This window comes from Ovis canadensis, chromosome X (genome assembly GCF_042477335.2).
Source record: "Ovis canadensis isolate MfBH-ARS-UI-01 breed Bighorn chromosome X, ARS-UI_OviCan_v2, whole genome shotgun sequence".
Lineage (NCBI taxonomy): Eukaryota > Metazoa > Chordata > Mammalia > Artiodactyla > Bovidae > Ovis > Ovis canadensis.
In genome coordinates this window covers 24,258,135-24,271,926 of record NC_091727.1, presented here as the reverse complement: position 1 = coordinate 24,271,926, position 13,792 = coordinate 24,258,135, and the positions used below count along the sequence as shown (strand labels likewise).

At 36.0% G+C, this 13,792-nt stretch overlaps 1 protein-coding gene across 1 annotated transcript in view; it reads right to left on the bottom strand.

Annotated features, from left to right (window-relative positions):
• Window positions 1-13,792, bottom strand: part of POLA1 (DNA polymerase alpha 1, catalytic subunit) — a 291,484-nt gene that overhangs the window by 167,057 nt on the left and 110,635 nt on the right. Inside the window, exons 27-31 of the mRNA XM_070289875.1 lie at window positions 11,079-11,111; window positions 10,248-10,340; window positions 8,836-9,041; window positions 6,890-7,022; window positions 1,227-1,358 (exon numbers count right to left, since the gene is read on the bottom strand). Of these exons, the coding sequence (XP_070145976.1) occupies window positions 1,227-1,358; window positions 6,890-7,022; window positions 8,836-9,041; window positions 10,248-10,340; window positions 11,079-11,111 (597 nt within the window). The remainder of the gene's footprint in view (window positions 1-1,226; window positions 1,359-6,889; window positions 7,023-8,835; window positions 9,042-10,247; window positions 10,341-11,078; window positions 11,112-13,792) is intronic.

The following is a 13,792-nucleotide window of genomic DNA, read 5'->3' as shown; positions in this document are numbered from 1 at the left end:
GCAGATATTATTCAGACGACTCCTACATTTTGAAGACTCTGATAGCCTCCAATTAAAATAAATAAATTTATATTAAAAAATAAATTACAAAAAAAAATAAATAAAAACATATTGATGGTAGTTTGACAAAGATCAATCATATTGCAAGGCTTATCTAATTTTTTTAATTACTAACAAAATGTAATACTAGATTAATTAAAAAGAAACAATCTTACTGAGATGAATTATGCCTTTTGGTGAACAGACCACACCACAGTAACTAAAAAATTTGGACATAGGCTTTGACTTTTTTAAGCAGAGAGAAGGGATGCAACTCCCTCCTTTGTTTTGATTGAAGTTAAGTGCTTCCAAAAAAAAAATACACACACACACACACAAATAAAAACAATTTTCCCCAAACCCAAATCCCCTTCTGATCTACCTTTCTCCCCATCCCTAACTGTGACAGGCATGCTACTCTCAAAAAAAAACTGGTTACTGGTTTAAAACTGTTCCAGAGAGAAGGCAAGAGATGGGTTCTAGGCCCACTCCATTCAAAATAAAGAATTAAAAAGGAGATCTTGCTACATAATCTGTGTTTTCTGCATAGCTATGGTTTTAGGATGTCTTACCTTTTTCCATATAACCATGCATTTTTTTCAAGTAATTATTTGAACAGGCTAGTGAAACATGCATTTACTCGCTTATTCTACCAATATTCAGAATGGAAACTGCTGCAAAAGGAATGATAAAGGACTACTGCTGGACACTGGAGAAGGAAATGGCAACCCACTCCAGTATTCTTGCCTGGAGAATCCCAGGGACGGGGAAGCCTGGTGGGCTGCCGTCTGTGGGGTTGCACAGAGTCGGACAAGACTGAAGTGACTTAGCAGCAGCAGCAATAGCTAGACACATGAGCAAACTGGTATATGCTTTCATTCAAGTTCATTTCAAATTTAAACTGTAGCAACTGTATATACCTGTTTCACCAAAGTAGTTTCACTCAACCAAAGCATTGGTCTTAAAAAATAACAATAATAAAAAAACACTGGTCTTAAAAGTTTTATGAAAATTTTAACAAAATATTTCATATACCCCTGACTAATGTTTTTAAATGCTATAAAACCAACCAAGACTAAACCTTCTCTACAGCATCAGTTACTTGGGTCAAATGAGACACTGTAGAGATCTGGTTTTTACTCTGGGTGTGAAAGCAGTGTAAGTCTTATTCATTATGACAGTTTTACCTGACAGATGACATAGGACACAGTATCTCCAGCTTTCACCTTTCTTCCTCCTTGAGAATTTATCCAGAGGGCAACATGTACATGAGGTAGGCTTTTTTTATCAGGGTAATCCTGGGGATCCTTGGTCAACGCCTAAGAGAGAAAAAGCCCCAAACTTTACAATAAAACCCTTCACATACAGATATACACAAAACATATCTTTGCTAGAATCACATCAGCCACATAAACATGACAGAAAGCTATATGTAGAAAATACAGCCTCAAGGCTCCTCTGTCCTTCATGTAGTAACTAATATAACCAGATACAACCCTGACAAAAAAGAAATATGAGCTTTAAGGCCAAGGCACAGGATACTTGAATATAAAAATTAAGACTATACATTCAGTCTTCTATGCAGCCTTAGAATTTAGATTACTTAAGACAGATGGATAACGGTTCCTCTGACTTAATGATTTGTTTCTCAGTGGTTTCTCTGCCTAAGTAAATCATTAAGGCACCAGAAATCACGAGATTTACTCACACTGTCAACTTAAGATTTCCAAAAGCAGAGTAAGTGAGTTTGTAACAGAAAAGCCCCATGAGAGCAGGAACAGGTCAGCGCTGCCCATAGCTGCGGTCACAGGGCTCACAATGATACTTGGCGTGTAGAGCAACCCAATGTTTGCAGAAGAAATTACTTCCTTCACTCTGTGATAATTCATGAAGTTCAAGCATTGTAAACTATCGCATGATGAGTAAGACAGTCACTGGTTCTAGGCCATCTGTCATTATTAGATGACTTTCCATTCTTCAAAAAAAATTCTAAAATAAGCTACATGTGCCAGAAGGGAGTGGTGAACTATGTGTTACAGAGAATCTGGAGAGGGAAAGACCTCTACCATTTGAGAGCAGAAACCATGGAAGAAAAAAATGAACTAGCACATGAAGGAAAAAAGAGATTTTTAAGAAAAGATGACAGGATCAAGAACATTCAAGCAGAGAGAAAAAGTAAAAGTTAAAAGCAAGATGAGAAAAAATACAGTCTATTGGACTAGAACTCAATATGCACAAAGGGAAGGGGTAGGTTTCAAAAGACAAGAGAAAGGACCAGGAATAAGGTATGTGTCTATATCACCTATTATGTGTGGTTGGCAGATCCCTGGGGGTTCGAGACACCTTTTTGCAGGCTGGAGAGGTCAAAAGTATTTTCCTAATGATATCATTTGCACTGGCGCTGCAGAAGCAATGGTCAGTAAAGGTGCTGATGCCTTAGAAACATGAACCTGGGCAGACACACCAAACTGTACTAATACACATTGTATTCATCACCACCACAAACTCAGTTTTTTTTTTAAGTTCTTGATCCTTGAGTACAAAGTTATTATTTTGTGTGACAAAATGGGAAGTATGCACAAGGCACGCCTACTGTACACTCAAGAACAAAGGTTGCTCAAAGAAAGGCATTTGTAATATACAACTGTCTGAGTTACAAGCTAAACTAGCTGCCTTTCTCAGCACAATTTTTATGTGAAAGAATGGCAGGCCAATTATGGGTTACCCTAAGTTGAGTAGCTGGCAGACAATCACTCAAAAAGAACCAAGTGAGCCTGCCACTTCAAGGAAAACACCTGACAGTACATATTGCCTTTGAGAATACTGAAGCAATCAGGCGCAAATTATAATTTTGGAAAATTTGTTTCCATTCCTGTGAGCTTGACAGCTCCCCAAAACTTAAGACTTTTCTCATAAAAAGGAATGTTTTAAAATGTGGTTTTTGATAAAACTCAGGAAACAGACATTTAAATAATGATCAATGTATACTATCATGCATGGGTAAATTATCAACTCAAAGCACCACACAGATGAATAGATTGTAATGTAAGAGAGTATGATATGGTTTCCTACTTTCACATTGCAAATAACCTTTAAGACAATACCACTCAGAGTACTGGTATAGAATCAAAGAAGAATACACACAACTATCGTAAGAAGTTACTGCAATAGTTCTACTTCTTCCAACTACATATTTGTGTGAAATGACATTTTTCCTATACTTGAACCAACACCAACATCACATCAGACTGGATGCACAAGCAGATATAAGACCCTAAATGTCTTCTGCTAAACTAAACATAAATAGGATTTTTAAAATAGCAAAATGACACAATTCCTCTGATTAATTTTTCTTTGTTTCAAAATACATATTTCTCATGAAAAAAATTTATTTTTGTAATCATTTAATGGGTTTACTGACACTTTTAAATAGACTAATAAATGCTTTCCAGTTTTAATTTCTAACAGTAAATATCAATATAAGCTATATAAACAAAGGTTCTTACAGTCTTCAACTATTTTAAGAGTGTGAAAAGAGTCCTAGATCAGGAAACTGGAGAACTACCATAGGAGAATAAAAGCAGGTCGTCAAACACAATTGCACATCCACCCGTTATGTACACTTTCTAAATTATACACTCAGTGTAGGAGAGTGCCTGCCTGGAAGAGTCTCCAAGTATTTGAACCTCCTCAAAGCTGCATTATGCAAAGTCTTGATTGACTTGGACGGGCAATACTGCATAGAAATCTTAATCAATATAACTCTACTTAAGAAAACTGTTATCTTCTTCAATTGACTATACTTCAGTGCAATGTTAAGAAATTCTGAATTTCATCTGACACACTTTCCAATTATTAGATTGGGGTCATTTGGGAATTTTACAAGATAGTTTCAGAAGGCTTGATTTTTCTAAAAAATCCTTCCTGGTGGTTAGGCTCAAGTTAGCCAGGGCTATACAAATCAGCTGTGAGGTATTTCATGTTACTTTATGAAATATATTTAAGATTACAGCAGTTCAGAAAAATCACACACAGTGTTTTTCAGCTGTTGTTGGCAACAAAGGCTTAAATCTCTACAAAAGTAAAGCTCACCACTTCACCCCTCCACCTGAGACTCACCTCCCATTTTTAAGCTGTACAGATATCACAAAGTCAATCTAATCTAATCTATATCTTATCATAAGGCCTTCCACAACCAGTCACATGGTTGTGGAAGAGTACTCTTCAATTCCACTCTCCTTTGAAAGTGACAAAATGTAAAAATTTATTTACTCACAAGTTTAAACAGTACAGATATTCAGACAAATGTTAATCAACACAGTCACTTTTGATATATAAAAAGCTTAATATAAACAAGCACAGGAATAACTATGATATAGATAGTCCTTTCATAGAATTTACTGTACTTTCACTGACACTGCAGGAATTCTTCTTTATTTAAAAAAGTATAAGAGAATGGAACAGTATCTTTGGTACAGCACTTTAACATCTTGAAAATACCAACTAGGTTTTGCTTATTCTACTTTATATCCCAGATTCTAGCACTGTGCATGTAAGAGGTACTCCATGTTTGACGAATGGATGATTAAACAAGCAGAGGAATTCTTTCAATGCTCAGTGACCAACTATTATTTGCCAGCTACCACACCAAGTGAAATGAAGACTATAAAGACAGTAAGTAGGTTTCAGATCTGCCATGGAAAAATACATGCACAGTCCAAATCACACTATGTATTAACCAGTATTGTTAGTAGTAATAAAAATATGTGACTTTGAGTTGGTAATTACTGAAGCTGAGTGATGGATATATGTGGGTTCAAGATGTTAGTCTCTTTACTTTGGTGTAAGTTTCAAATTTTCGATACTAAAAACTTTAAACTAGCAAGGCTAAAGAAAGTTCTTGAGAACTCAGAGATGGCCAGCGTGTCTCTGAGGCTAGGTTTCTCTGCACACTAGTAACACTGTCTTGTCACCCACAGAAGTAGATGATGGCCTGGGCCCACTACCTTAGAGGGCAATGTTCTTTTGCCAGTAATGTGGTCATGTTGGGATGCAGCCTTCCTAATTCATGCCTGGAACCCCATGCAACAGAGGATCCATATTTCTAAGAAGGTAGATAGTGTAAGGGATATAATCTGCAGAACTGATGCAAAAATTGATTAAAGCAAAACTGAAACAGTAACTCTTAGACAAATTTTTAAGAAAGAGACAAAACAAAATCTGAAAGGAAACCACTCTCCAATGTAACAAGTGATTCCATACCAATAGGCATGTACTGCATCACTTAGAGTGAAGAGCTAGTGCCAAGACACACATTCTCTTATATTACTTATTTCTCATTTTTTGTACTTTTCACGCATAAGTGAATGTCATTTTTGTGATATTAAAGACATCTCAGTTAAGGGACAGGAAAGAAATGACTTACCCTAAGAATAAATACAAATAAGGACACACAAAGAAAATATTCATTCTCTCTAGGAATCCAAGAAATACAAAACAAATCCAATGATAAAATAGTGTTTCACATCCTTTGTGGTAGCAATGCTTTACTTAAATATCACAAATGATACTATGACCAATGAAATATCTCTTATATAGTACAAGAAAATCTGTGGTAAAATTAGCACACACATTTTTTTTTTATTATTAATTAGTATCACTGTTTTACAAAGCAATCTGACAAGAGCCATATAGATACTCAAACTTTTTGACACAAATACTTTACCATTAAGGACTCTAAACTAAGAAAGTAATTCATCCAAAAGCAAAAAGACAAATAAACAAAGATGTTCAATTCAGTAATTTATAAGAGCAAAAATTAAAAAATGTAATATACTCAAGCAAAAATTTTAATTAAAGGTGTACCAGTGAAATGCAAGATTAAACATGATGATTTTTAAGGTTAATACCAGTATGTGGTAAAATCTATTTAAGTGAAAACAAAGTTCAAAATAATATACACTGTAATTGCTATCATGTAAAACTGTTTTAAAGAGTAAGGATATGCAGAAATGACTCATTATTTTAGTACAGGGGCATTAAGAACAAGTTTTAACTCTATAAATTCCATTTAATGCTATCATTAGACTCTTTCTCATCAAAATTCTTTTTAGTATGAGGTTTGACAGCAAAATTTATTTATCACAAAATGGATAAAATGGTTATTTGCAAAATTACCTTCTGAGTATGTAAGGATACTCCTTTTAAATGGAAAAAAAGAGAAAAATTTATAACCTAACATCTTGAAATACACAGCACTTTTGGAAACGAAGACTTTCCTTTTCAAATTAGGTAAGAAAAAATATTCTCAATTTTCAACAACTAAGACTATCCATAAAGAGTAACTTTTATAGTAAAAAAACAAAAACCACAAGTGGTTTGAATGTATAGAAAATGCTAGCACCATCTTATGACTAAAGAACAACATCCAAAGATGCCTTCTGATTACAGAACCTCTAAGGATTACCTTCAGTAAAGTTGCACAAACACAGGCTCTCTGTCTAAGTTTATAGGCCTGCCCCCCAAACAACTATAACTTAGGAGGAATATGAAGAATGTAATACTCTCAAGTTCCTGAAACATCAATTATATCACTCCACAGCACCTCTGGACATGAGGCTTCCATGAATAAAGAACTGTGAGAGAAGGCCCTGCAACAGATAGGGGAGCATCAGGGGCTGAGCTAGGAAGAGTGCTATGCTAATGCGCAGTCTGTGAGATAGTTGTTAAGCAGCTTTCATCACCGGCTAGAATTTATTTCAATTGCAAGGATGAGGTGGTTCTTCAACTATCTGAAGGAGGAGAAAAACACATGGCAGCAGCTGGGCACAGTAATAAATGCCACATTTACCTTATTAATTTCAAACTGGCTCACTGGGACACTGCCGTTTAGCACATTTTCTCCAATTTCTATTAACCTCTTCTGAATGTTTTCCACTATAGTGTCCCGGTTTTGATCCGAAAGAATCTGACCAATGACAAAGCTGCCAAAAAAAAAAAAAAGAGGGTTTGATTTTTTAATATCATAGTTTATTAATAAAGGAGAGACAAGGAAGATAAATGCCATTAGATTAACATGTGGACAAGAGCCATACTAAAAGCTAACATGAGGGTTAATGTCCAGAGGCCGTTACTATTTGTTTTTTCAACATTAACTCCACCAAAGGTTTACCAACCTTGCAATGTCAGGTTTGTTCTTAAATACAGAGACTTTTTTTTTTAACGAGGCAGCTAATGCTTCCTATTTTGTGTGTGGATGGAGAACAATATGTGTTCCATCATGTTTTTAAGCAATTATAAAATTCACAAGCAACTATATTCTACTAATAGGTTAAAATCTGAGAAGACAAATTTTCCACTTTCCTCATAAAGCTCCAAGATATTCTCTCTGATAGTATCTCTGCCTGAGATGACCACAAGCTAGAAAGTAGGCAAATAAAGTTCTTTATGCAAATCATTTAAAACTCAGAGATTTCAAACTTTTCTTTCTTCTGCTTTATTATATTTCTCAGTGTTCTCCAATCGTATTACTATGTCTCAAAAACTTCATGTTATTCTATCAGATTCCCCCAAAAAAAAGAGAAAAAAAGAAGAAAAGGAGTAAGGAAGCCAATATTTTATCCATTTCTGAGAAAATGCGCAGCGAGGGTTTGACAGCTGCATTATAATTTGTCAGAAAAAGAACCCTGACAAAAACATTTGTATAGCTTTAATTACTAATACATTTCTAACTCAGAGAAATTTACTTCTATTATGATGCATCTTTTCTTAGAAAAGACAAAGCTGAAGAGAACACTCTAATCGACAGTCTATACAAAGTAGTTTCATCTTTGGGTACATTTGGGGGCAATGAAGCATTTCAAACTATATTTCATAAAAGGCTAACAGTGACCCACACTCAGATGATCAACTTTGCCTAATCAAGAGCAGTTTTGCAGAAGCAACAATTGCTCAATCTTCCAACTTGAAAGCAAGCGAAAGGCTGGAAAACAAGTTAAAAAAAATGCTGATATTCAGCAACACAAAAATTTATTTAAAATTTAACTTTAAAGAAAAAATTCCCTCTATTTTCAGAACTAGTCAGGTTCACAAAGCAGGAATTATCTGGAAAGATGGGACATAGTGTACCTGAAGATTTGTCTTTTTAAAATGGGTGCTTTATGTGGCCCTAAAACAAACAGGTCTTATTAGCACAATCTGCAGTCTCATGTATAAAACTAAGGGGTCAGTTATGACATTTATTATTTGGGAGGTACATACAGTATTTGAGAACCAGCTCTTAAATTAACCTGAGATTAGTAAGAACCTTTACACACAAATGATATGGGTGGGGACAGTCTCACTCCATGGCCCACTTTGAATCCCAGAACATTTGAAGCCACAACACAGGGACAACTTAACAATCATGGCCCTAAGGAGGCGCTAGGAAGATTCAGAAGCACAATGTAAGGGACTTCCTAATAGAAAGAGTGAAGCAAAACAAAATAAAAACAAGCTAACATCAATGAAACTCTGTAAGCATCTAAAATGTGACAGTTTAACCTCATCATGAGTGAAAACTCATAAGATGCACCTTACAGCAAGCATCTCTTACTGAGCAAGTTTTGCTCTTTCTAAGTTTTAACCCATCTGTAAGATTCCATTCCAAATCAGTAAGAGCTGTTAATACACAATAATACCAATAACAAAAAGAAGTTGTGTCCTTGTGCTTGGCAGAATCACAAGTGTTCTCCACACTGTTAACGCTTGAATTTTTTAAAAGCAAACAACAAAAGCAAAAATGAAAGCTGAACTCACTTTCCAGTGTCTTTAGCAAGATCACACCAGTCTCTTCTAACTATATCTAATCCTTTCACCTCCTGTTTCGTGACGTAATTCCCATCTGATGTTGGCTCAACAATCAGAGCAGCGTACTTTTTTTTCTTCAGCAGTAGCAGGGACTTGAAAATACCATCAATGTCTATTTCCAGCAGTTTGTACAACTTATTCACTTCACTTTTCACCTGTGAAAATTTCAACCATTAATGTTACCTTCTCAAATATCCAATATGGAGAAGATGAACATGCTACAAATTCCCAAGAGTTCATCTAAACAGAACTAGAAGTCACACAAGACTAGAAGGCATTTACTCAGGTTACATGGAAAACAGTATTATGTTTGGTATGATGCAAGAACTTTGAAAAAGCACAGGAACAAAAACAGATAAAAAGATAAACAAAGAGACAATACTATAAATACATCATCTCACTCAACCAAAGGACAGAAGTGGCAGGGTCAGCTACAGGAAATGTATGACAATTGTGTAATAGACTGTTTTCGAATCTAAAAACTAAATGCATAAGTACTTACCTTCAAACTACTGAATTAGAGATTAGATAGTCCAACAACTAGATACATGGCCAGTAAAACTTTACTATTTAAAATAGTGTCTAAGATCTCTCTGTACCTCCTATAGCACCATGACTTTAAGCAAATAACTATCTGCTGAACAAATAAATGAGCAGCCACCTGCTCTCTATTGATAGGGTCATTGCACAGACCATCACCTCAAGGGAAAATACACAACTTTTCAAGGTCCAGTGAGTACAATATGCCAAGCTTGTAGTTAAGTAAAGACTACAGCTCAAATTTCACACCTTTTAGGGGAGATAGGCAGGAAGTTGTTAGCTTATAAGATGGTACCTTAGTTTTAGTTTATTGGGATAATAGCTTAACATAACAAGTGATTGAAAAACACCTGCTAATTGTTAGGTGAACAGCAGTTAGGCTAAAAATGATTATTTTTAAATGTCGCCTTGTCTTTTTAAATATATTTTAAGTATTCTTGTGAAAATTATAGATATATGCATATAATGTAGTTAGGTATGTATTTATCCACATCTACCACTGTATAAAATACATCTAAATGTAACTAGAGACATATTTCTCCTTATGAACGACAATGTGATTAAGTACTAATGTGATCACATCTTAAACTTACCAAACCTAGACTGTTTTCTAAAGGTAAAACATATCTATTACTTATGGAAAAATCTTCCTTTGTTTTTGCCCTCAAAGTAAATAACTAGAGTAGAAGTTGAAATAAAACAGGGGATGAAGAATCAAAGGCACTAAATTTATTATCATTTTCAGAAGGACACATATATGTAGAAACCAGAAACAATTCACAAAAGTAGGTGAAACATATAATTTTATGAAATTATCTCACCTTGTTTCCCAATTTAAACACTTCTTCCAGATTGGTGCTATTGGTGTTGATCATAATTGAATCTGTATCTCCATAAATAACTTCAAGATTCATCTAATGAAAAGCAAAAATTATAAAAATTAACAACAAAAACACCATGACCATCACACACTCAGTGAAACTCAAAATATTCCGTTATCTAAATTACAGGTTCCAGATGATTTTTAAAAAGTTTACACTTCTTCTTGCCCATATTGTCAGTGTACAAAGACTAAGCCCCAATAAACCAAAAAACACACAAAAAAATCTCCCTGATTTTCTTAAAGCAGACAGTAGAGTGGCAGAGGAAGTATCTAGTTTCAACTGAAATAAAATGTAGGACTGAATAAAATAAAGATAAGAGACCAGGAAATGGAGGGGTCTGTATTTACCAGCTGTCCCTCATGCTTAATGGTCAGGGCAATTTATAAAGCAGAGACAAAATGGGGTTTTTTCAACCCAGTCCACAAATCTATATTAAATTCTTAGTAGTTAGCAGAATATGAAGAGTGCCAAAAGAAATCAATCATCACAAACAACACTAGAGTACATACAGTATAAAAGCCTGGAAGTAAACTCTAATTAGCACTGTTACTAATTTGCTAGAAACACTCACATATAGGCTTCAAGCAGTGGTTAGATTATATCAGTGTTAGTAAAAGAAAAAGGCTATAATCCATTAGGAGGGATTATAAATGTAAACCAGGCATTGTAAGAAGCCATTTCCAGTGTGTTTGGGTTATAATTTTCCTTAAATACAACAACATCACCAAGTATGGTATCTAAGAATTACTGTACAATGAAAATGCTTACCTTCTGAACCATCTCCTTCGTATGCATCAAAATCTAAATGAAATGGAAAAAAAGTGAAGATTAATGCATTACATAATTTACAAAAACCTATTGCATAAAGTGTAGAGGAACTAAAGAGCCTCTTGATGAAAGTGAAAGAGGAGAGTGAAAAAGTTGGCTTAAAGCTCAACATTCAGAAAACTAAGATCATGGCATCTGGTCCCATCACTTCATGGGAAATAGATGGGCAAACAGTGGAAACAGTGAGATAGAAGATAATTAATTTGTCCTAGTAAGTGATAGAGCAAAGATATGAACCCAGGCACTCTGACTCCAGAGTGTGGGGCCTGAGTCACTGCATGCTATTGCCTCTAGATCAGCATCCATCTTTCAAAGCATCACTCTAAGCCAGAGTCACTCTTCCAATGAGCCAGAGAGATTTACTTCATTTACATTTCTTTTTCCTACCTCCAAGAGTCTTCCTTGTCAACTCAGCTCAAACCTCATAGTGTTTCTGTTCTTCTGGTCCTTTATGTTACAAAGCCCTGTAAATGCTCACCTAAAGAGGATCTGTTATATCTGCCCCTTGTGTTCCGTTTTTATTGTCCACCTCACCTTTGGTACAGTCGCCCAATGTTGTTCATGAGCTCAGTGTTCTAAGTTATCAGGAAAAGAAGACCTTTCTCCTGCCCTGGGGGTGGTGGGTGGTGGTAAATACAGATCAGGGTAACCAATGGTTTTAATAGTGGCTGTACAGTGGAATCACCCTGGGATCTTTTAAAATGCCACTACCTGGCCCCAGCAATTTTTTTAAACAGCTCTCAAGATTATTCTTATGTTGCAGGCAGGGTTAAGGACCACTGGACTAAGATCATGGTAATCCCATCCTGGAAACAGTTTTTAGCCCACAGTCTGTCCCCTCCCCAATTAGACCACAAGTTCCTGGAGGTCAGAGCACATGTTTCTGCTTCACATCTACTGCTGCTGCTGCTAAGTCGCTTCAGTCGTGTCCGACTCTGTGCGACCCCATAGACGGTAGCCTATCAGGCTCCTTCGTCCCTGGGATTCTCCAGGCAAGAACACTGGAGTGGGTTGCCATTTCCTTCTCCAATGCATGAAAGAGAAAAGTGAAAGGGAAGTCGCTCAGTCATGTCTGACTCATAGCGACCCCACGGACTGCAGCCCCCCAGGCTCCTCCATCCATGGGATTTTCCAGGCAAGAGTACTGGAGTGGGGTGTCTTCACATCTAACAAGCACTCAAAAAACTGCTGGCTAGCTGACTGATAGGTCTCAGAGTAATCTCAATCACTTTTCTACTAGATGCTAAAATCCAGTTAACTCATAAAAAACATTCACTCTCCTCTACTTCATCTTCATTATTTAATATTTAAATTGCAGGAAAATACTTTGTGGGAAAACACTTGACAATTCCTTTGAGAAAAAAGCAATAATGCGATCCACCCAAGTCAACGTAATCACAGTGAGGACAAAACTAACTACTTATCATGAGTTGTCTTCACCCTCTGACCATTCCACCCTGCTGGGCTGGGCTTCCCTCATCACAACGGACAGCCCCACAAGGTAACTATTTCCTGCTAAGTACAACATCTCGGGAGCAATGTGTCAGTCTTTCACTCCAACTCCACAAGTGCACTAACCAATTTCTTCTGCTCTCCTTTTGCACCATGAACCAAACCTACTGTGTTTCCCCTGAGTACACCTCCAACGGGAAGCGGCAACATTCACCTCTCAGCTCCAACACTCATTCTCACACTGTCCTGCCACCAGCTCACAACCATTTCCACACACAATCTGAGTGAGGGCTGCTACTAAAATGAGTTTCCCTTTGATGGAAGAAAGCTCTTGGTGGATGCTTTGCAAACAAATGACAGAAAATTAGGCAAATGACTAAAACTATATATACTATAACATGTATATGTATGCCTGACTCCCTTTACTGTCCACTTGAAACTATCACAACATCGTTAATCAGATATACTTCAATCTGAAATAAAAAGTTAAAAAAGAACTATATACACTGCAATTGCTTTTTTCACCTAGTACTTTATTTCAGAAATTATTCCTTACTCACATGTAAAGAGCGGTCTTAATTTTTCTTTTTAATGACTACACAGTGTTCCACTGTACATCTCAAGCATGATTTAACTAGTGCTCTACTAATCAATGTAGGTGGTTCATAACGCTTACCTTCATAACCACACTTAATAATCCTTACATACACGTAATTTGCCAATCTGCCAATAATGAAATAAACTCCTACAAGAGGGCTTATTGGGTCAAAGGTTGTACCTTTTTACAATTTTTGATAAACATAGCCAAACAAGTCTCCACATAGGTTGTACCAATTTCTGACAATAGTTTCAATCACCATCTTTCCTGTGGGCTACCAAATTTTTAGTATCTAGCAGAGGCCCTGGTACACAGTAGCTATTAATGAATATTTGTAGAATGCTAAATTATAAACCCCATTTTACAGATGAGGAAAACTAGGCACTACAATTTTATCCAAAGTAACAGAGCTCATCAATAGCTTGATCTGGGCTGGACTTTATGTTTCATTTTCTTTTCATCATGTCTTCCTGCCTTGTTAAAAAGTCCGTTCCACATGAATGTTCTGGAAGTCAACAATCAAAAACTTATACATTACAGACATTTCTCCATTAAGGAAATGTATTTTTTTTTTTTAAAGCCACAGGTATCCTGAAAGGTCTAC